Source organism: Aptenodytes forsteri, unplaced genomic scaffold (genome assembly GCF_000699145.1).
Source record: "Aptenodytes forsteri isolate BGI_AS27 unplaced genomic scaffold, ASM69914v1 Scaffold1, whole genome shotgun sequence".
NCBI lineage: Eukaryota > Metazoa > Chordata > Aves > Sphenisciformes > Spheniscidae > Aptenodytes > Aptenodytes forsteri.
Window position 1 is genome coordinate 1,614,974 of NW_008795035.1, and position 21,886 is coordinate 1,636,859.

The window sequence follows — 21,886 nt, forward strand, 5'->3', positions numbered from 1 at the left end:
TAACTTGCTTATAACGATACTTAATTATAGTAAGGTAGGCTTCTAAAAAAAATTGTCCCCACGTTCATCCATACAAATGAAATCATAAAATGAAGGGTATACTTTTTTGCTGCTATTCTTAGAAAAGTAAAATAGCTGGAGCAGGAATGCATGTATTCATCGTAGTGCTTAGTGACTTAATTTGTTGTTACTTGTAATTCAGAGATTGCCCACTCACATTCAAATTTTTGAGAGCTAGAGGTGAGACATAACAGGAACTTTGTGATTTTAATTTTGTTCTGGTGTTTCAGAATTCTAAATTTAACATTGAAACATAAATCCCTACTGTTGCTTTGTGTATCTAAATTCAAAGTCACGCTCTCAGAAACCCCCCACCTCCCTGAATTTCTAAGCTGCCCGTGTATATTGGTAAAGCTCACGGAGCTCATCCAATGATTTAGAAGCTAAGTATCACTTAAAGCCTGAACGGCACCGTGCTGTTTGATACCTGCGTGACATCCAGGCACCATCAAAGGGACTGATGAATTTGGGAATGTCTGTGCCTGCAGATCCTTGTCTAGCAAACGTGCTGGGAAAGTACCTCTGCTGCAGCTAAGCTTCGGTGCGCGATAGTGGTGGCTGGCCCTGGGCTGCATCCTCTCTTCTCAGCATACCTGCTGGTTTCGCTGAGGCCAGGATTCAGGCCTCGCATGCCAAGGAGAGAGATGCAGAGGGAGAAAAAAGAATAATAATACCTTGAACTAGTACATACGTCAACACTCATATACCAAGAATTCTATCTATACCTATAAAGAGTGCACAACTTCACAGTCCAGAGTGACGGTTTGTGGGCTTCTTCCGATTTTTGTGGGATGTGGGGGGTTTTTTTGGTTGGTAAGTTTTTTTGGTTGGTAAGTTTTTTTTGTGGGGTTTTGGGGTTTTTTTTAAAAATTGAATTATGGTACTAGTGAAGTAGACTTTTAGCTTGGGCAAATACAGTTCAAGCCAGACGTGACAGTTTCTAGGTCATGTGCCTATCTTAAATCACGTTAAATTTCTGAATGCCATTGTTGAACCACTCAAATCAACCTCTTGGAGAAGGGACAACAAATTCTGCCTCTTTTCTCAGTGACGGAACCAGTCTGTGTTTCTCACAGCTGCCTTTGTTGGAGATGAAGAACTAAATTCTGTTAACCTTATGTTTTTCTAGGACAGCTGAAAATACAATGCAAACAGCTAATCCTTTTTATCTCAGCACAGTCCGAGGTCAAGTTAAAGCTAGCTCAGGCAGTATCCAGTCAATCTACTGGAGGTTTAGTTAAATCTAATCAAATATAAGGAAGAGTTCTGGAATGGACTGTTCCATGAAATAAAAGTAATTTATTTAACTTACAAAGGGAAAACTAAACAATGACGTTTACTCTTCTTTCATTCCATACTTCCCATACTTCCGAGCCTGCAATTTAAAATCACCTTTGGAGAAAGGTGCTTTTTATTCTGGTATATTTTACAATACAGCACAGACATCAAGATTTTCATTGGAGGAATAAGACAGTTTGTTAACATTTAAATATGCAGACATCCGTTCCAGTCTCTTAAGAACATGGTTTTTGTTTACAACAGAAAAATACATCTGACAACAGTAGCTAGTTATATTACAAGCAAACAATATTGAACTCTGCATAGTTTATACAATATACTGTGGTAATAATTTAATTACCAGTTTTATCCACTATTTACTAGCTGGCCACATAAAGCCTGACATTCATCTGAAATGTGGCATTATATGTTCTATTGGTATTCTCTTAACAGCTTCATTTAATGAAGTATTTTCTGGACAAATGAATTTCAAAACTAAAAGCTGACTAGTATCATGGATGTCTTCACTACTAACATTTAGTGCTTACAGTACATTGCTAAAGTAAAGGCAGGTGTCCAATAGAAAACATAGCTGTCAGAAGGAAAGGAAAATAGTGTGCAAATTAAAAACCATCGCATTTAAAAATGTGTTGATGTGCAAGTTCCAGTATCGACTGTGTATTAATACTAACTGGGGAAAAAAGTCTCAGCATAAAATGATACGTGTCTCACAGTACGTTCTTGATTGCACATGTTCCACGGCATTTGCATCCATTACACTTTCTTGCAAAAATCGAATACACTGAGTACCCTTAATTAAAACTAAACTATTTTACAATGAGAAGTTCTGCACATGCTTCAATTAGTGGGAAAAAGGGGAATAAAAATAATCAGAATCACACCAGAAATGCTTACTGACTTGTAGAGCCACAGTGCTTGTTGAGTGACTGACAACTGTCAGAATCTTTACAACACACTTACTAACTGCAGCTTGTGGGTTACTGAGCAGTAACCCCACCGGTGACTGTACTGCGTTTGTCTTTGCTTTTACAATACAGTACATGCATTTCCACCCCAGTGATCCTTATGGGCATACTCAAAATATACCTGTTGCAAAAGTCTTTTTTTTTTTTTTAATCTTTTTTCCCCGTAATACTTAATGCTGCAGTAACTGCTTTGAAAGGAAACAGAGTACTTCCTTTCCACAGTGCACGTCACTGTGTTTTTAGCTACTGAAAGGGACATTATATAAAAACAGGATTAGCTCACGTAACGCTACAGAATGTCAAAAATGCCTGAAGGTACATTGAAAGCATGGGGAAGAACCCTCATTTTCAGCGTGCCATCTGCTCCACAGGAGAAGATACGATTGCCTTGCACAGTTTCGATCTGGGTGACGCCAGCACCAATATTTCTGAAAATGGACTGCTTAGCATGTTCGTTTTTAAATGAATGAATTAAGTTATAGCCAGTCAGTCTCCACACCTGTATTGAAAGAGTGACAAATGACAAAAGGAAATTAAAATTAGGATTTGTATTTTTTCCCTAATGTTTCAGATTCCTGGCTGTTCTAAGCCCTATTCAGCAAAGATAAAGGGTGTTTTTTGTTGCCTATTAGCAACAATTACAACAAGTCCAAGAGTCTTGAGAGGCTCCTGATGAAGCACAAGGCCAGACAGCGTTAAGGCTACCTTAACGCGGACGAGCTGGTTACTCGGCAGGGTGGAGCTGCCCTGTGGTACCTGATCAGTAGTGCCCCTCCCAGCTTCCCCCCCCGAAAGCTGCAGAAATGGACAGGTTGCATTTTTATCCAAGATGCCTATTGTCAGCTTTCCAGCAGCTGGAAATGCTTTTCTGCTAAGGAATGCTGCAGAGAGTAGCTGCATAATTAATAAGCACGCAGAGCGGTAGCACAGCTGTCCGAGCTGTCTGTTGTGTCCTAAGGTGCAGGAGCCCTTTAAAACAGGATTTCTGTTTTGCTTTATTTTTTTTTGTTGTTTGTTTCTTACTACTACCACATCTCAGTAGCTGTCTGGGGCTACAGCATCAAGAGAAAAACAGAACTTGGTGTTACAGAAACTTCACACAATGTTGAAGTTACTGAGCGCCCTCTGTATTACGAAGAGAAATATCCAAAGGCAAAACCAGAACGTTTTTAAGAGAGAAAAATAAAGCTAAGGTTTCAGAATCATGCACTTTGCTTTATCCGCTTAAAATTCTGTCACACAACTTCAAAAAGACTGTTTAATCTTTTTTAGCAGAGAGCAAAACCTACTTGCTTTAGAAAGGTATTCGTATATTTAAGTTTATATTATAAACGTAAGGCAAGCATCCTGCATATCAAATGTAGGTTTGGGTTTTTTGGGTTTGTTTTTGTTTTGTTACTGCGTTCATCTGGCCAGTTACAGCGTGCTGATCAACGTACGTCAATACACTACTTCAGCTAAATACTCTCCTATACCACTCGGCTCCTCCGATACCTTACCTTCATGTTACCTTCTGCTGAGCCTGTAACAAAATAGTCCTCAGAAGGATCCAGTGCAAGGGCCTTAACAGCTGATTCATGTGCTTGGAAGGTGTAAAGGATTTGCCTCTGTCTGATGTCAAAGATGCAGATGTATCCCTTCCTACCTCCAGAAATTAGCAGTTGATGTTTAGGAGCATACTGAAGTACTGTGGCACCGTGATCGTGACAAGTGAAGGCTGAAGGAGAAGGATGTCAGAATTTAATAGATTTGAAACCATAAGTAGCTTTTGATCTTAAAATGCATTTCTTCTATAAATTGTTTGCTGAGTATTTTCTAACTTGACAGATACATTCCTTCATATGGGTAAAGTCCTATCGGCTGACAGCTTTTTGCTCTCATGAGAGCTATACAGATCTAATGCACAAGAAAGCATGACATGCAGTCTAATTTATTTTAGAATACAGGCACATACCTGAATTTAAAAAATTGAGAAAATATAAAATTCACCATGTTAAGTTCAATTGAATTCCCGAGTTAAAAAAATAGTATAGCTGAACTAAAAAATTAAAGTAAATATTAATTACCTTATAGACAAGTATTATTATATTCTAATTTTCTAACCTATTTCTCATAGGAGCCCTGACTCCATTTCTTTAAAATGAGGCTGAACTTCTGTGTAATCTGCTAGTTTTAAAATATGAATCTCAGAATGCACCTATTGCTTATTCGAGTACTGCAGTTGTTTGCAGATGGTTGAATTTGCTCTTTTAAAAGCCCAGGTTATTATATTTGGATTTGTATGTATTTTTCTTTCACAGCACAACATGATGGAATTTTGCTTTAGTGCGTTACATAAAGATGAAATTATTGAACCTGGTCAAAGAGACACAAACATCTTTTTAGGGATCCGGTCCAAGTGCTGAAAGACGAGGACAGTAGACAGAAGGAGTTGCTTCTACTATTACCTACAGTCGTCTTTTCCTCTGTGCTTCGACAGAGGATATATTAATTAAGTGCCAGGTTAAGTGAAAGCCTGCATACACATAAGAGTTCAATAATGCAGCCTTAATTAGTCAGCCGTTAATTTTTTTTTCAGGACTGTGTTCAGCTATTTTAGACTTTATTAATACTGTCACAAAACCAGCTTTGTGTATGACCTTCTTTCTTCATACTTTTCTATATGGATTAGATTAACTAGATTATCATGCTAGAGACGATATAGTACCAGTTCTGGCGCATGCGTTAGTGTGCAACGCATATTTAGACCAGTTCCCCAGTGCAAATTTTTCCCCTTGCCCCAAATGCATACACATGCTGTATCTCCTTAGTCAGTAAGAAGCAGGGGTTTAATTTTCACTGCAGTACTTACCATGTATAAGACTGTTACCAGATGAAACCAAAGTGTCCCAGAGGCACACGTTTCTGAGGGGGGGAAAAAAGTCATTATGGCCTGCTGCTACGTGATTCACGGGGTGACATGACTCAGAAAGCGTTCACTTTTTATGTCAAAGCCTAGAAGGTAGAACTGAACAAGGAGCCCTTGACTCTGCAGTCACTGGAGAGCATACGCAAAGTGTTAAGAACTTTAATTCTTTCTATGCTCTTTTATGCTTCTTAGTGGAACTATACTTTCTACCTTGAAGATGTGTACTAATTCTAGGTTGTACCAAGAAATTATAGAAGTTGTTCTTTTCAGAGACAAAGAATTATCTTGCCTTTCCTGAACATATTTCTACCCCCAGCAAACGGCATCACGTCAAACTAGTTGCATTTGGAATACGCCTTAAAAAACCTGGTTAACTGTTGACCACTCCTCAGAAAAACTAAATTTGGGAAACAAGCGACTGAAGGAATGATGTTCAAAGAAACCATCTGGCAAGTTCAAGCTGTAACAAAGCTTAGAACACTGAGCCTTAAAATGTCAGCCACACATTAATGCACAAGAGCTAGCACGTTAACGGAGATGAATAGCTTTGGTGAAATTCCTCGTTGTTTCTTTAAACACACCTGTTATCATTGGACTGTCCCGAGGTAGCAACGAGACTTGAAGAGGTTATAAATGCAAAGTCACTTGTGGTTTTACTGTGGCACTGCCAACTCTATTAAAAACAAAACAAAGAAAAAAGATGCAATCTTACCAGTTGTAGTCTGCATCAAAAGTTACTATCAGTCTGATGTCACTGATAGCGTAACACAAGCACTCTTTTAAACAAAGTTTAAAAACTGATGGGCAATGCAGTTTGAAACCTCAGAGAATGGAGCAATGGATTAAAATTCCAGTATAAAATAAAAAGATACTAAAATAACTGAACTATAACAAATTCACAATATAGTGTATCACAATAGCCTGAATTTCAAATTAAGCATGGTCTTAACGTACTGTTACGAAGCAGTGAAAAGAACTGAGGAGTGTATTTTTACTAAGTCTTGGGGTTTTAAAGTAATTACTGTCAGCTCTGATTTTTAATTTAATCGGGGGTAATGCTGAAGTAGTATTTCTAATTACATTGCAGCTTATGATTATTGTACAATTAGTTTTCTAAAGATGTATCACAAACTCTACAGTTGTTTTGATACAGTATGCCAATTAAAAAGGAGCAAAATCAAAAACATCTCAGTGAAACTCTTATGCTTTTGGCCTGTCTTGAGTCTCAGAGGCTTAACTTTCCTCTATAAAAAGAAAAAAATAAAAATTTCTGTTTACTTACCAGATAGGGCTTAGGATTTGAGGTGGTTTGGTTTACTTGCCAAATACTTAGAAATCCTTCACCGTCAGCAACACCACACTGCAAGGAACGAACTGCATTTATTAGCATAACGTACTGGTTACTGGATGCTTACTTCATGACAGCAAACAGCTGACTTCAGGAAAAAACCCACCTAAAACACCAAACCATTGCCTGCACATTAAATATCAGCAACAATGATTGTCAGGTACAAAAAAGTAGTTCAGAAGCCAAGCGAGTTCAGTGCCGATTGTTTAATGATTATTTAATGATTGATGCTCTCCTACATACCTAACTCTTTTCTGCAAATGGAGGTTTTTTAAGCATGGCAGCTTATCTTTCAAATCCTAATGTTAAATGCTAAAGCTTACAGAGGCATCAGTACTCCGTGACTCTACTTGAAAATGCTTAGTGAAGTAAGATGCATGACAGCATGCCATAAAAGCACGGTGAGAACAATTATGGAAGGACTATACTGTATCATGAATGGTAAAATGACTGAGTTATATTTGTTAACCAAAATGCATAACAATTAATACTGTATATTCCATACAGCATATCCTATAAGTATTTTACAAAATGTTTTTAGAAATAGTTAGAATTATTTTTTATATTTTCTCCTTTTAGTCAGGTTTCATGAGTTCTGCCTGAGTGACCTCCATGTGGAGCAGCGGGGACAACTAGTACATCTTAATTTCTTACTTAAAATTGATTCCCATGTGATGTTAAGATTGTAATTTCTTAAAACATAACCAAAACACTAACTTTTATAAAAAGTTTAAATGAGATTTTATGCTACCTGGAGATAGGTATGCTGGGAGATACTTTTTATTTCCAGCTATTTCTGAATGTTGACCTTTGCTGTTTCATAGCTATCTTATAGTCATGCCCAAACTCCTTTGATTTACTTTTTATGGCTTTTAACTATAATGAAGTTAAATAGTTTGTCAGTAAAATGCAGACAAGACCTGCTACAATAACAGAATGGGCAACATGAAAAACTGAAGAGGTGGGTATTCCTCCCAATTTCTTTCTTTGTCCACTCCATTTTCTGCATCTCTCATACCTCACAGAGTCATTTCTGGCCAAAGTGTATTGCTCTTCTGTACTCTCCTTCTGCTCTCCACTGTACTGGAGTATACTTACATTCTTCAACTAATGGGCGCTATTATATGTATCTGCTGGGAAATGCATTCTGTCAAAACTGGCCAGAGCGCAGAGTGTGAAGCAGTTCTTGAAGACCGGTGCCTAGATTGATACAAGTTTGCTTCTACAAAGTAAGCTCAATTTTTTTTTTTTTAATGTTTAATTTAAAAAGGTCACTACATGGGAACACAGATTTCAGAACAGGGAGAATAAAGAGTCTGAAAATGCAGCAAATGGGACATGGGATAGCAGTGTGAAGCTGACAAGAAGAGAAAGGAGAATAAGGATCAGCATTTATTACAAAGCTTCCATATTCAGCCAGAATGAACGATACAATACTGCTTATGTCATCATGGTAGGACACCTTAATGGTTTTGTGTGTCGCCAGTTAAAACTGTTTTAGAGGTCACAACACAACCAAACGTTTCCTTATGAACAACAAAAAAAAAAGGAAAAATCCTAAATGTTGTACTTACCTTATTGCCCTGGGAATTGAAATACATTCTCGTAACCCTGGCATTCCCAGCCTGCCGGAAGCATACCAATTGCTGCGGCCTTGTCCACTCAAACATTCGAACGCTACCGTCTTGTGCTCCTGTAAGATCTAAGATTAAAAGATAGATGTTCATTAATACTGCAGTATTTTATAGAAAATTATCTACTCCGTACTAGTAAGTGTGATTCACTTACAATACTGATGGACTGGATGTGAAGCCATTCTCTTGACGTTATTCAGATTTCTTTTAATAAGCTTCATATAAAACAAATAAAAATTAAAATAATTTTGGAAAAAAGACACAAACACACTCTACAATTTTGTTTGTACTACTACACGGTGAGTGTCCCCCGTTAAAAAAAGCCTGTTAAGCTAACGTTATCTGCATCTAATTATGTTTAGTTGCAGTATAGTGATTAAAGCCTGTTTATGACAGTTCAAATAGTATTAATATTATCTTCTATTATACAAAGAACTTAAGCACATGCTGATGTGTATGCTTTTGATATTAGTCCCAATGCAAGAACTTAAAGTTTGGGATTGTTATGGTTTTGGTTGGCTCTTTTTGTTTGTTTTGTTTTGTCCCCAGAAAACTCCAGGTCCTACCTCAGAGTTCCCATAAGAAAGAGAAAAACCTGATTGTCCCATTATTTTCTATGTCGCAATAATTCTATGCCACAATATACAAGAAAATGCTTAGTTTGGCCGCCTTTTTGGCCAGGTCTTGGTCATTGTAGGCTTTACATATCAACATTTAATTAACAGTATGATGACTAATGTACACTAGGTGTCTCCACTAAATAATACACTAAAAAAAAGTAACGGTCTCCTGAGCTGCACGCAACAGAAGTACTTACCACGCCAGCGCCGGTGGTAGTCTGACCACTGCCTAACCATGGCATAGATGAAGATGGTTGTATCTGATTCGCTCCGAAAGACGGCGCAGTTGTCTGAGTTAGTGTTGTGGTAGAACCACGAAAGTCAATATCATCAGAACTGTAAAAGAACAGCAGTGCTCTGCTTTAAACAAATGTTTCTTTGCTACCAATGCTCTTTGCTTATCTCATTGTTAAGAGCCTAATGGCAGTGGGTAGAGGAAGTGATTATAATGAGACCGTAAATTGATAATTCCTGCACTTAGATTGTACAAACGCTTTCTACGTGCTCCAAAGCTATCGGTGTTTAACCTCAAGAGGTGATCCTAACTGTGGTAGGTTGATGTCGAGAATATAAGCTCTCTTGAGAAGAATATTGTTGGAATATTCCTGACCTGCCCGTCTATATGTACATCTGTTCTGTGCGATGGAGCGTGGTACAGATGAGCGCTTGCTGCAGCTGATACATTCACAGTTCTCAGCACAATAATGGAGGAGACAGTAATTCCGGCCGTTGCATTATACAACTAGCATCAGCTACCACAACTAGCCTCAACACTGCAGTGACGCAACTGCAGTGTTTCTAACGTAGCACTTCCTTTATTAGCTTATGCACCATGGGATTTTACTTCACTCTGCAGTGCAGACATGCCCAAAACACTCAAACCCCTCAAAACCTTAGCTTCTCCATGCGTAAAACGAAGACAGTAATTATTCTTTTGCCTTCCCTCACTCCTTTGTAAAGCAATCTGAAACCTACTGAAGAAGAGTAATTAACTTTTTTTTGTATGATCCACTTGCGCTTACCCAGCTATTATATATGTAGCCTCACAGTAAACCAATACTCTTAATATAACCAGAAAGAAACAATCCTACCTTTTAGACTCTCTGTCATATTCTTCCCCAATCCATATAAATGACTGAGCAGCCATCAGAGCGGAAATATCAAGTTCTTGAACATCATGTGTAGATGCCAAAACAATTTCATTGCTGTTTGCCTATGGAGCACAAATAGAAAATTTACACTAACTATAATTAAGATCTTTTTATTACACTTATTGTAGTATTTGAGGCTTACCTTATTAACTGCAAATGCCATTATCATATCTGATTCTTTGTGAATGATTTTTGCTTTTCCTCCAGGGTAGCCAAGATCTGCTTCAACCTACAAAACATTTATAAGACATTTCAATTAGCATGAAAATCCATTTTGTAGTGGTACATTCAGACTGCAAAAATCTATACAAAATTCATGCAAGAAAAGTTCAGTGGCCTCAGCATTGTTTAGGAAGCTAAACTTTAGACTTCTCATACTCTTTGGTGTTCTAGAAGCCAAAAGTTATATTTGAGTGTAAGAAACACAAAGTTGTGTGTGCAACGCTATTTACAAGGTGTTCACTCATCCCAATTATCAGGACATCCAAAGGTAATTCACTGATTAAAAGCCTGCCACACAGACTACACAGAACATAGAGCTTCTGTTAGTCACATTAGAGAAAGAAAAGCCAGTTCCACAGAACTTTTAAGAATGTGCTAGAGGTTTGGGAGAAGGGATACTACCTTGGTTTTGTGATCTTCTGCTACGCAGTTTTGTTTGACCTGCTCCACACGATCTTCTACAGACTACATAACATCACACAGTCACAAACACAAAACACATGCACAAACAAATATAAAAAAAGAATGAAACATTCCAAACTAGATTTTAAAGGCCACTCTGTCAGTAAATGATGACAAATGTATTTTTAACTTTTTATAAAAGGCACAGAAACTGAGACAGGAATCTAAACAAACTCACTTAAAATGTAATGCCTCCTAGATGAACACAAAATGTATGATATAGTAAATAAACGGAGGAGTCATACACACACAAACTCCATACTTACAGGAATTCTTAAAGATATTAAATAGTTTACTTATTTCCCATGGTACTTATGCGGTGGTTTAAGTTTTCAGTTAGAACTCATTACAGTTGTAACTGGTACAATTCGTAAAACCCCACATTATATATTACTATATAATATTACTTTTATATGTATATATTACTCGTGCATATATACATATACACAAAGTAATAGCTCATTTAAATTTCTTTTTCAGTATGACACACAAAAAATATTATATGAATACTTTAATTTATTTACTTATTACCATTTTTCTATTATTGCAAATGTTCTGTTTCTTTATTAGGACAGTATTCAAATACATAAAGGTAAGGTGAGATATGTCTTGTCTAAAAATATTCAGTTCAATTAAAATTTCAATAAACAACATAAACAACATGACGGTCATGTTGATTTAAAAAAAAAATCCAAACACTGTAAAATGAAAGAAAGGAAACTGAAATGCCAACGAAAAAATGGAAAGAAAAATTAAAAGAAATACTGAAGAGACTGAGGAACAGTTACAATTGAGCTTTCTTTTAAAAAAAGTTACATCCTTTTTTTACCTCACTTTGCTTTCTTTTCTTTGTGAATATATATCTTATGAAAGTCTCCTGAAGAAGTTCTTGCTTCACAAGAAAATGCCAGAGCCTTTTTGCTGGAAGAGCTGAATAATCCTTTGATCTGGATAAAACAGAAAGTGGGGGGGTGGGGGGAGAGGAAAAAAGCATCAATGTAATTAAAGGTGGACAAAAAAACAAATCTAAAGAAAGACTCTGAATGACTTTACAAGAAACTCCAATTTGAAGAAAAAAAAATAAACAACCAACCAAAGTTTAAGCTCTAATTTGTTCAAGACAAATATCAAGAGATACTTTTTTCTTGCATTTTTTTAAAATCTGCATTATGTTACTAACTTCCAGGTACTACAGTTTAATCTGCTGACTTGCATTTATGTCTATATTTGCGCTCTACTAAAACTGCTTTTATGTTGGAATTATGCTGGCCCTACAGAATTTCCTTATGTATTTCTTTCAGTATTTGAAAGAATTCACAAATATTTAGCTCATATATGAGCCAAATAAAATTTATTGCCTCAGATTTGGGGACAAATATTTCTAAAGAAGCAGTGCATGTTTGTAAGAATATTTTAATAAAATCCCTATAGCAGTATCAACCATGCAAATCCAAAGTCATATATAGTGAGCAAACCTAAAGTTGTATTTTAGTATATTGAGAAAAGCAAGCTGTTTTTGAGTTGAAAACATGGTTCGCTATCTGCATTTAAAGATACCTGCAAGCATGACATTGGTCTAAACACAGGAGGATTGGCTTTACAAGGACCACACTACAACTTTCTTTCTCTCCTCCTCCTGACATCTGCATGTATTGTTTAAGTCTTTTCTTCTGTTGCTGAGGTAGGGCGGGAGACAGCTGCTACTGGAGGAACAGTAAAAACGATTGAATAGGGTCTTCCCAGCAGCAGCTGTTGCCCTTGATTTGTAGTCTTCCAAGCTTCGCTCTTTCCTTCTTATTTTGCTTTCTTGCTGCAGTTGTGAGAGGTGCAGCAGAATAAGTAAAGGCTGCTGTGGGAGACAGCTGCACAAGAAGGAACAAAGGGAACGCGGGAAAGTGCTTTCTGTAAAGCATTGGCTAGAACTAAGATCTAGCCAACCTTCATTTGGCTGTTTAACTTTAGGTGGAAATACTCTTCAGTATTTCTATGATCAAAGAACGTGGTTTTGCTAGGAAAAAAACACTTACTTGAATGGTGTGTTTTCAGGTTCAATCATTGCTTTATTGCGGAGAATAGCTGGTCCTGCACCTACGCCAAGGTCGCTGGGATAAGTATTGATGTAGTTTGGTGGCGGGCCTTCAAACTGGTCCATTCTATCTTGAAGAATCTGTTCCCAGTGTTCCAAATTTTTTATTACAGCAATGCCCAATGGTGATGTTACAGGCAGATCTAAACAGAAATATTAATAGAGTAAGGCTTAGAGGAAAAAAAAACATTTAATTTACAGTGTGTATAAAAAAAACCAGAATAATACAACCATCCAAAAAAAAGAATCTTGAAAGGAAACATAGTTGTGGGCCATTGTAAAAAATAATGTATTAAATTATTTAAATTTAAAAATGAAAGTTAAAAAGCAAAGTCTGACAGAAAGCCACTTATACAGAAAACTAAAATGTAAAGCCGAATTTAACGTACCAGTGAATTCCAGACCAGCAATGGGAAAGAAGTTCTTAACATTGTGCAGAACTAATTTTACCATTGTCAGATGCAGAAGAGCCCAGCTGTATAAAAAAAAGAGTATTTAGTTGTGTTAAAACAACATTAACACAGTTATCCGCAGAATATTTTTCTCTTTCTACCGAACACACAGATTAGAAAAACAGTGTAGATGGTTCACTGAGGTTTACCAGACACACAAGAGAAAGCTACTTACATATCAACTATGCAAGGTAAGGGTGCCTCTGAGGGCACTCACTGTAACAGATAGTATCCCCTTCTCTCTTTTGCAAACCCCAGATTATTGTAGTCTTCCCCCAGATAAAAGAGCGTAAATGCGCAAGCCTCTGCAAGATGGAGAATTATGTACAAGCCCCCTGAAATGCCTCCTGAAACTCTCCATGAAATCCATGAATACAGACAAGACATTACTTGAGTTTGGCATTCATGGCAGAAGCTTTCACGCTGAAAGAGTCTCACAGATATTAAAGATACAAATCCTATACAGCACAGCTGTAAGGACTAATGAGACACTTGAAGAGTCTCTCATAAAAGAGCCATCACTCTTCATTATTATAATGCTGAGGTCATCCACTTCATTTCATTTTATCTTGCAACATTTTCTTTTTTAAGTGTTCTACTTAATCTGCCCCTCATTCAAAAACTAAAGATCATGCTTGAATCAGTAGTCTAAAACATCATTCTAGAGCTGGCATTGTGGTACCTCATGTTCTTTGTGTCTTAAAAATGAAGATTTTTTTGTTTGTTTTTTTTTTTCCCCTCCCCAAAAACACAAACCACATGGCTTTGACTTCCTAATCCCATTTTTGTAGGCAAGTAAATGGGGAACTGTCACTGTGATGAGAATTTGTCACTTCTGTAATCCTGTTGCCACAGATAAGTCTTATCCACAGTACTAAAATTATTTGACTTAAACTGGACAGTGCAGAGGACCTGTATTTTCTTTAATCTGGAGGCAAAAGTAAGCACATAACAATTATTCTAAAACAGTGGCAATTTCTGCTAACCTGTAAGAATTAGCATCTTTGTGTTCCTGGATCTGTATATCAGAGAGGAAAGCATCATCCTCTTCTTCATCACTGTGAATGCTTTCATCGGAATCATATATAACACCGCTGTCTGATAAAGGAAGAAATGGCTGCAACGCAAAATAAAAGTCTGCTATAAAAGCAATTTTCTGATCTCTTAATATTCAACTCTTACTTTAGTTATCACTGTCATAGAGTTTAAATGACAACAACTGAACCTATAAATAAGCTTCCCTGAAACGTAAACAAGTAGCAAGGGGAAAAGTGTTAATCTCTATTATTGGCAAGAGACATGTTTTGAAAGTTAAGTAATAGACTTGTAGGCTCTTCATCTTTTATTACGAGGATAATATTCTGCAGCTTACTACAAAGAGCACTCACAATTTTCACATTATTTTTGTCCTTTAAAACTTAACAGAGAAGAAACACGCTTTTATGAACTGTAACTTCTATTTTCCATTTTAAATTACCTTTGCCATAAAATAGTCCCACATGCTGAGTTCCGGAGGGATAAACTTTTCTTTGTAAGAGGGTCTTTCTGCAGGTACCGGTGGCGGCACGCTGCTATCTTTTACAGGTCTTCCTGGCACTAGCATTCTCATATTAAACCGACGGCGATGTTTATCCATTTCTTCTGATGGAAGAGGCGGTGCTAAATTCAGGTAATTTGAAAAGCTGATATTAATATTGCATCTTTAGAAATGGCTAGATTTTATAACTGAAGCAACTAAAACCATTGTTATTGGTACTAATTTCTACTGATTCAGAAATCAAAGCCAGCCTAAATAAAGTAAGTGTAATCACACAAAAAGTTCACTTATGATAAATTCAATAACTGTGGCATCTATACCTTGGATATATCATGAGAAATACATTTTATTATCTGAATTAAGTTCTCAGGAGATGCAGCTTTTAAGTAAAAAGCTTTTAGCTGAAAAATTTCTCAAGAGAAATGAAGAAATTTTGTTGAGAAATAAAAGTAATGTATAAAATTTCACTGAACTGTAAACTGCACAAGTAGCAGTAGTTATTCAAAATATAAGCCAAGGAACTCTTAAGATAGTGAAGAAAATTTGAATAGAGAGACGGGCTTTTTGACAAGTCTATTTTAAAGTGTTATGATTTAAAATGTCTTAATAGTTATCAAAATATTAATGTGGAATTTGTTTTTCAAAGTGTTATTGGCCAGGCAACATTGAAGACCGACCACACTTACTTTATTACAAAGGAGCTAGATATTTAAACACTTTTTTTTTTTTTAAAAAGCCAATACTAACATTCATTATTATAATGCTGAGGTCATCCACTTTATTTCATTTTATCTTGCAACATTTTCTTTTTTAAAGTGTTCTACTTAATCTGCCCCTCATTCAAAAACTAAAGATCATGCTTGAATCAGTAGTCTAAAACATCATTCTAGAGCTGGCATTGTGGTACCTCATGTTCTTTGTGTCTTAAAAATGAAGATTTTTTTTGTTTTTTTTTTTTCCCCTCCCCAAAAACACAAACCACATGGCTTTGACTTCCTAATCCCATTTTTGTAGGCAAGTAAATGGGGAACTGTCACTGTGATGAGAATTTGTCACTTCTGTAATCCTGTTGCCACAGATAAGTCTTATCCACAGTACTAAAATTATTTGACTTAAACTGGACAGTGCAGAGGACCTGTATTTTCTTTAATCTGGAAGCAAAAGTAAGCACATAACAATTACTCTAAAACAGTGGCAATTTCTGCTAACCTGTAAGAATTAGCATCTTTGTGTTCCTGGATCTGTATATCAGAGAGGAAAGCATCATCCTCTTCTTCATCACTGTGAATGCTTTCATCGGAATCATATATAACACCGCTGTCTGATAAAGGAAGAAATGGCTGCAACGCAAAATAAAAGTCTGCTATAAAAGCAATTTTCTGATCTCTTAATATTCAACTCTTACTTTAGTTATCACTGTCATAGAGTTTAAATGACAACAACTGAACCTATAAATAAGCTTCCCTGAAACATAAACAAGTAGCAAGGAGAAAAGTGTTAATCTCTATTATTGGCAAGAGACATGTTTTGAAAGTTAAGTAATAGACTTGTAGGCTCTTCATCTTTTATTACGAGATAATATTCTGCAGCTTACTACAAAGAGCACTCACAATTTTCACATTATTTTTGTCCTTTAAAACTTAACAGAGAAGAAACACGCTTTTATGAACTGTAACTTCTATTTTCCATTTTAAATTACCTTTGCCATAAAATAGTCCCACATGCTGAGTTCCGGAGGGATAAACTTTTCTTTGTAAGAGGGTCTTTCTGCAGGTACTGGTGGCGGCACGCTGCTATCTTTTACAGGTCTTCCTGGCACTAGCATTCTCATATTAAACCGACGGCGATGTTTATCCATTTCTTCTGATGGAAGAGGCGGTGCTAAATTCAGGTAATTTGAAAAGCTGATATTAATATTGCATCTTTAGAAATGGCTAGATTTTATAACTGAAGCAACTAAAACCATTGTTATTGGTACTAATTTCTACTGATTCAGAAATCAAAGCCAGCCTAAATAAAGTAAGTGTAATCACACAAAAAGTTCACTTATGATAAATTCAATAACTGTGGCATCTATACCTTGGATATATCATGAGAAATACATTTTATTATCTGAATTAAGTTCTCAGGAGATGCAGCTTTTAAGTAAAAAGCTTTTAGCTGAAAAATTTCTCAAGAGAAATGAAGAAATTTTGTTGAGAAATAAAAGTAATGTATAAAATTTCACTGAACTGTAAACTGCACAAGTAGCAGTAGTTATTCAAAATATAAGCCAAGGAACTCTTAAGATAGTGAAGAAAATTTGAATAGAGAGACGGGCTTTTTGACAAGTCTATTTTAAAGTGTTATGATTTAAAATGTCTTAATAGTTATCAAAATATTAATGTGGAATTTGTTTTTCAAAGTGTTATTGGCCAGGCAACATTGAAGACCGACCACACTTACTTTATTACAAAGGAGCTAGATATTTAAACACTTTTTTTTTTTTTAAAAAGCCACTACTAACATTCATCTACACTGCAAGTTTTTACAAACCTTCATTACCATCCTCTGAAACATCAGAAGCTGTAGCAGCTTGTAGGTTAAAGGAAAACAGAATACATCTCAAATGAAGACATGACTTTATAGAAGTTATTCATATTAACATCTTGTGAAAATAACTGCCCTAAATGAGTTTAAGTTATTCCATGAATGACAGATATCTGTTGTGCGTACTTATAATGGTGCATTGCCTTATTACTGTTTTGTTTTATATTTCAGATACGGAACATCTAATCTCTGCATAAGTTTCAAGCCTATCGTTGTTTTGAAAGTCTGTGACGTGATTTTCAGTATTGTCGCAGTGTGAAATCTATGACAGACAGCTGTATTTGCCTTTGTCTCCAGAGCCTGAATTCAGTCTCCACTTTTGCTTTTCCTCATGCAGTATATTAAGACATGCTCAACTGTCTCTGCAAAATTCCTGGTTTTAGTTGGAGCTTACATATGCATGAACTATTTGTCTGACAGATGAAGTTGATGCTTTTTCTCTGTGGTCTTGTGCCAGGTGAAATCGTATCTTGCAATAGAAATTGGTTTCAGAAATACTGCTTCCAAGTTGCTGCAATCGTTAAACAGTAACACTCATCTCTCACATACAGAAAACCATAGGTGCGAACACTGATTTATACCATGTTTTTTCACTAAAAAGGGACGACGAAAGTCCTGGAAAGTGTTATAAGGAAGCATCTAATAGTAATATTAGCAATATAGTAACTGTACAGTTTTTATGGCAAATTCAAAATGTGCTGGGTGCCATTACAAAGGACAATTGCAAAACTAATATTTTTTCTGTTTTTTAATTAATATAACAGTTTTCTTGCCAGTAGATACTTAAATTCTGCTTGCTTGGTTTTTGTCTTTAAAAGGAAGGAAGTCTCTCCTACTGGGTTACTAAAAGGTATAAAATGCAAATCATTAGCATGACCTTTTGAGAACAAAGTACCTGGAATATTTTCTGACTGCCTTCGAGGTTTTACAAGAAGTTTCACTCCTCCGCCAAAAACAGCAGCCCACATTCGACTGTTCAAAGGATGGGCTGCTAGTCGAAATAATTCATTACATGAATTGGTTGCAAGGGCGTGTATAAGGAGACTCAGGTAGACGGCTACAACAGCCTCACAAAGTAGGATGTTTAACTTCGGCTGATCTTCATCCTGAGCTGAACTTAAGAGATTTATAAGTGAACTCACACCTGCAAAGAGATAAGAGGAAAAGTTCTATGTTAAATGAGTAGGAGTACAAAAGGAAAAAAAGGAAATGTTTCACCTCTACATTTTATGTTAAACGTATACTAATAGCCACATGATACTTTTATTCAGATGAAACATAATATTTTTCTTAAAATCATAAAGTTCAAAATTTAAAAAAAGCCTTCTCGGGTCTGGGACTTCTGCGTTGTACCTCTCTGCAAATACTAGGGGCAGTTCAGCTTGCCTATGAAAGTCCTGCGCTGTTTCCACAGTTGACCTCAAAATACTAAAATTATGCTCATACTTTGGGAGTAGTTGTTTTGATAGCTATACCCAGTAAAGCACAGATGTAAGACAGTATTGTAGAAACAGCTAACAGAAATAGCTTTGCTAGGGGGTGAGGCAGACTGGAGGAAAACATTTTAGGATGACAAATTATCAGCTTACTGAGTTTATCCTAAAGATCGTGGTCTCTTCTTCAAGCAAGATGTTTGCCATATAGAAAGTCTGTTTTTATTTGTTTTGATACGTGAAAAAGTTAAAGGCTGTTATTAATCTGAGAACTAAATCAGAAACACTTATCCATCACTGATCATCCATTTCATCCATCGTATTAGAGGACAGTGAGATAATTTTGAAACGTGGAGCTGGTCCAGTGCTGCTAAAAGTAACCTTATTTTTGCCTCACCAGGCCACTGAGCAGGAGACGAGTTTGGAGTTGCATGCTCTTCAATACTTTCTGTCCTCAGTCTGCGTCGATCACTCAAAAGCAGTCCTTGATAAACCATCCCTGTAAACTGATTCGCTTCTGTTTGACTGCTAAATACAAATTAATTTTTTTCTGATGAGAAAGGATTTTAGAATATTTTTGTAATAAAGTATTGTATATATACATGCTTCTCATTTTAATCAGAAAATGCAACGTTTAAAATTCTATAGGACTAAGTCAAGAATTTTTTAATTTTATGGTATACAAAATACATTTTTTTATTAAAACTTTAAATGTTTCCATGTGGCATTATCGATTTTAATATGTTATGTTTCTAGCTCCAGATATTAAAAAGGCTTTTTCAAAAATTTTATTACATATTTGTTCTGAAGAATTTTTTAAAATATTTTTACAGCATTCTCTTCCAGTTCCATTTTGGAATACAAACTGCCTGAAACCTGACTTCAGTTAGGCTCAAATGTTTCCCCTGCACTCCTATTCAGCAATGAACTTTCTGTGGAAAACAAACAGCATTCAAATATTTTTCAGAAGCATCCCAAATGAGAGTGACACCAGATTTTCCTATTATTTATTGGAAAAAATCTGAATGACTGGTGTTATTTTGTCTGTGTAAAACTGATCTGGCATATCAAAGCTAGCAATGTGTAAACTGTGTATCTATCTATACCCATATACAGATATTTAATCCCCTTTTTAGACACATGCATGAAGAATTTCCATTTTGTATACACAAAGTATACGCCAAATGTAGGACTGTAAGGAAACTTCCATTTTTACCTGTAGCTGTGGCTGTCACATAGTGCTTGATAAATGGATGCAGAAAGTGAAGCTGCTAAAGAATGAAGTGTGTACACCTAAAACAAAAAGAGCCAATAAGCTATACATAAGTTACAGGTAAAAGGTGAGTAAACTACAATTCTTTCTAAACAGTGTTGGAAACGTGTTATGCAGGAATCTTCTAGTTTTAAACCAAGTGCAGGAAATAGTAACTGAATGTTACTTTAAGTTTACAATACAGTACTTTGATCTTGAACAAGCAGTTGTGATTTTCCTTTGATTGCAGTCAAAACCTTCTAATATTATGTCAAGATAATTAACTTTATTCTAATATAGAACTGCTGCCATGAATGAGTATACTGAAGGAGTGATTAAGTATGCCCTGTTATGATAATGAATTTGATAGAACGGTTCCTGGAAGCCGTATTACATAACATCGCAGTTCAATGTAGTAGCAGTTGCTCAATATGCATAAAATACAAAATTTTGTGTAATCATTGTATGATTGTTTGATCTATAATATCTTCTTTACTGCAGTTACATGCTTATACATTTCCAGAAGTCTCCAGGAGTAACAAGAATAATACTCCGTTATTGCCTCACAATGCAACAGAAACGCTCCAGTTCTTAAACAGAAGAAATGTGAGGATTTCTTGGAAAGTCCGATGAAATCCACAGTGTGAAGAAAATGATACTGTCAAACTGTTAAAAACGTAAACTTTTTTAAACCCACCCCTGTGTTCATTTCCATCTTTTCCTACCATCTTTCCATTTAATCAAATGCTAGACCTTAGATTAAAGCTATGAATTATCTAACTAGTTGGTTTGCAGTTAGGAAGTGTCAGCTCTTCTTTCCGAATTCTCTTTTAAAAGAAAATGCATGTGAAGTATGAGGTTTTTAGAGTAAGAAAGATGCTTGCTGTGGCATAATGCAGGATGGAAAAGGAGTCAACTGATACAAGAGAAAATGATATGTAAATGAGCTTGGGTTACAGTTTTAGAAACGTTAACTGCCTGGCAGTGGGACAACCCATTTAGTTTCCTAATTTTTCCCTACTTCCATTTAGTCAATAGAAATTCAAATTAATTTAATGAATTTGAACACTGATCTAAATGTACAAAATAATGATTTAGCTTCTTACTAACTGTGTCATAGTCTCAGGCTCTTCGGCTTCCCCCCCCCATTTACTGAATCTGACCAGAATTTATTCACCCCTGAGTATGGCGTCAGATAAAGAAATTCACCACAATTCCTTAAAAACCAGTACACTTGAGGAAATTTGCGCTAGAGTAAGGTTTAAAATATCTATATTAATAGAAGATTATAACGTAACTTACAGTCCCCCATCTCTACTTTCATTAATTTCCCTACAGGATTTGACCAGAACGATAATAATTAGTTAACTTAGATGATCGTGTTGTTTTAAGAGCCAAGAATTCAGTGTTTTAGTGAGCATTCACATTTGGAATAGTGTCCTGAGAATGACCAGAATTTGGATGAAAGGGATTCAAAAAGATGTCAGAAAGCAAGTGGTTAACTAGCATTTTCAGTTCGCCAGACTTAAGGGAGAAGGTCAGTATTGGGAAAGGGTAAGTGTTGAAAAGTTAACTCAAACACTGCATTTTATTTTTTGCATGCTCCCCATTTTAGAAAAAATCATGTAGCATTTCCTGAAAGCTTTTAATTACCTTGACATCTTCAAAATTAGGATGTGGCGGTGATTTCATCTGCACAATAGTGTAAAGAATATCATGGATGTGGTTGTTTAAATACAGCACAGGATTAGCTATCACAGTTTTTGTGGATGCTATGCTTGCAGAAAGCAACGGTAGTGTTGTGGGTAATGGAAGTGGAGACTGAAGTTGTTTTACAGTAGTTTCCTGTTTAAAAGAAAAGATTGTAT

The 21,886-nt window shown here is 36.0% G+C and overlaps 1 protein-coding gene across 1 annotated transcript in view; it reads right to left on the reverse strand.

Moving 5' to 3' along the window:
- Positions 1-1,436: 1,436 nt before the first annotated feature.
- The window catches only part of DMXL2 (Dmx like 2), a 48,221-nt gene continuing 27,771 nt past the window's right edge, over positions 1,437-21,886 (reverse strand). The window contains exons 25-46 of the mRNA XM_019471315.1: positions 21,672-21,863; positions 19,983-20,059; positions 19,164-19,294; positions 18,229-18,477; positions 16,444-16,625; positions 15,927-16,084; positions 14,685-14,889; positions 14,194-14,324; positions 13,145-13,230; positions 12,697-12,898; positions 11,499-11,616; positions 10,610-10,672; positions 10,128-10,214; positions 9,926-10,047; positions 9,032-9,170; positions 8,369-8,429; positions 8,155-8,282; positions 6,515-6,592; positions 5,814-5,905; positions 5,176-5,228; positions 3,824-4,041; positions 1,437-2,823 (exon numbers count right to left, since the gene is read on the reverse strand). Coding sequence (XP_019326860.1) covers positions 2,614-2,823; positions 3,824-4,041; positions 5,176-5,228; positions 5,814-5,905; positions 6,515-6,592; positions 8,155-8,282; positions 8,369-8,429; positions 9,032-9,170; positions 9,926-10,047; positions 10,128-10,214; positions 10,610-10,672; positions 11,499-11,616; positions 12,697-12,898; positions 13,145-13,230; positions 14,194-14,324; positions 14,685-14,889; positions 15,927-16,084; positions 16,444-16,625; positions 18,229-18,477; positions 19,164-19,294; positions 19,983-20,059; positions 21,672-21,863 — 2,982 coding nt within the window. The 3' untranslated portion in view covers positions 1,437-2,613. The remainder of the gene's footprint in view (positions 2,824-3,823; positions 4,042-5,175; positions 5,229-5,813; positions 5,906-6,514; positions 6,593-8,154; positions 8,283-8,368; positions 8,430-9,031; positions 9,171-9,925; positions 10,048-10,127; positions 10,215-10,609; positions 10,673-11,498; positions 11,617-12,696; positions 12,899-13,144; positions 13,231-14,193; positions 14,325-14,684; positions 14,890-15,926; positions 16,085-16,443; positions 16,626-18,228; positions 18,478-19,163; positions 19,295-19,982; positions 20,060-21,671; positions 21,864-21,886) is intronic.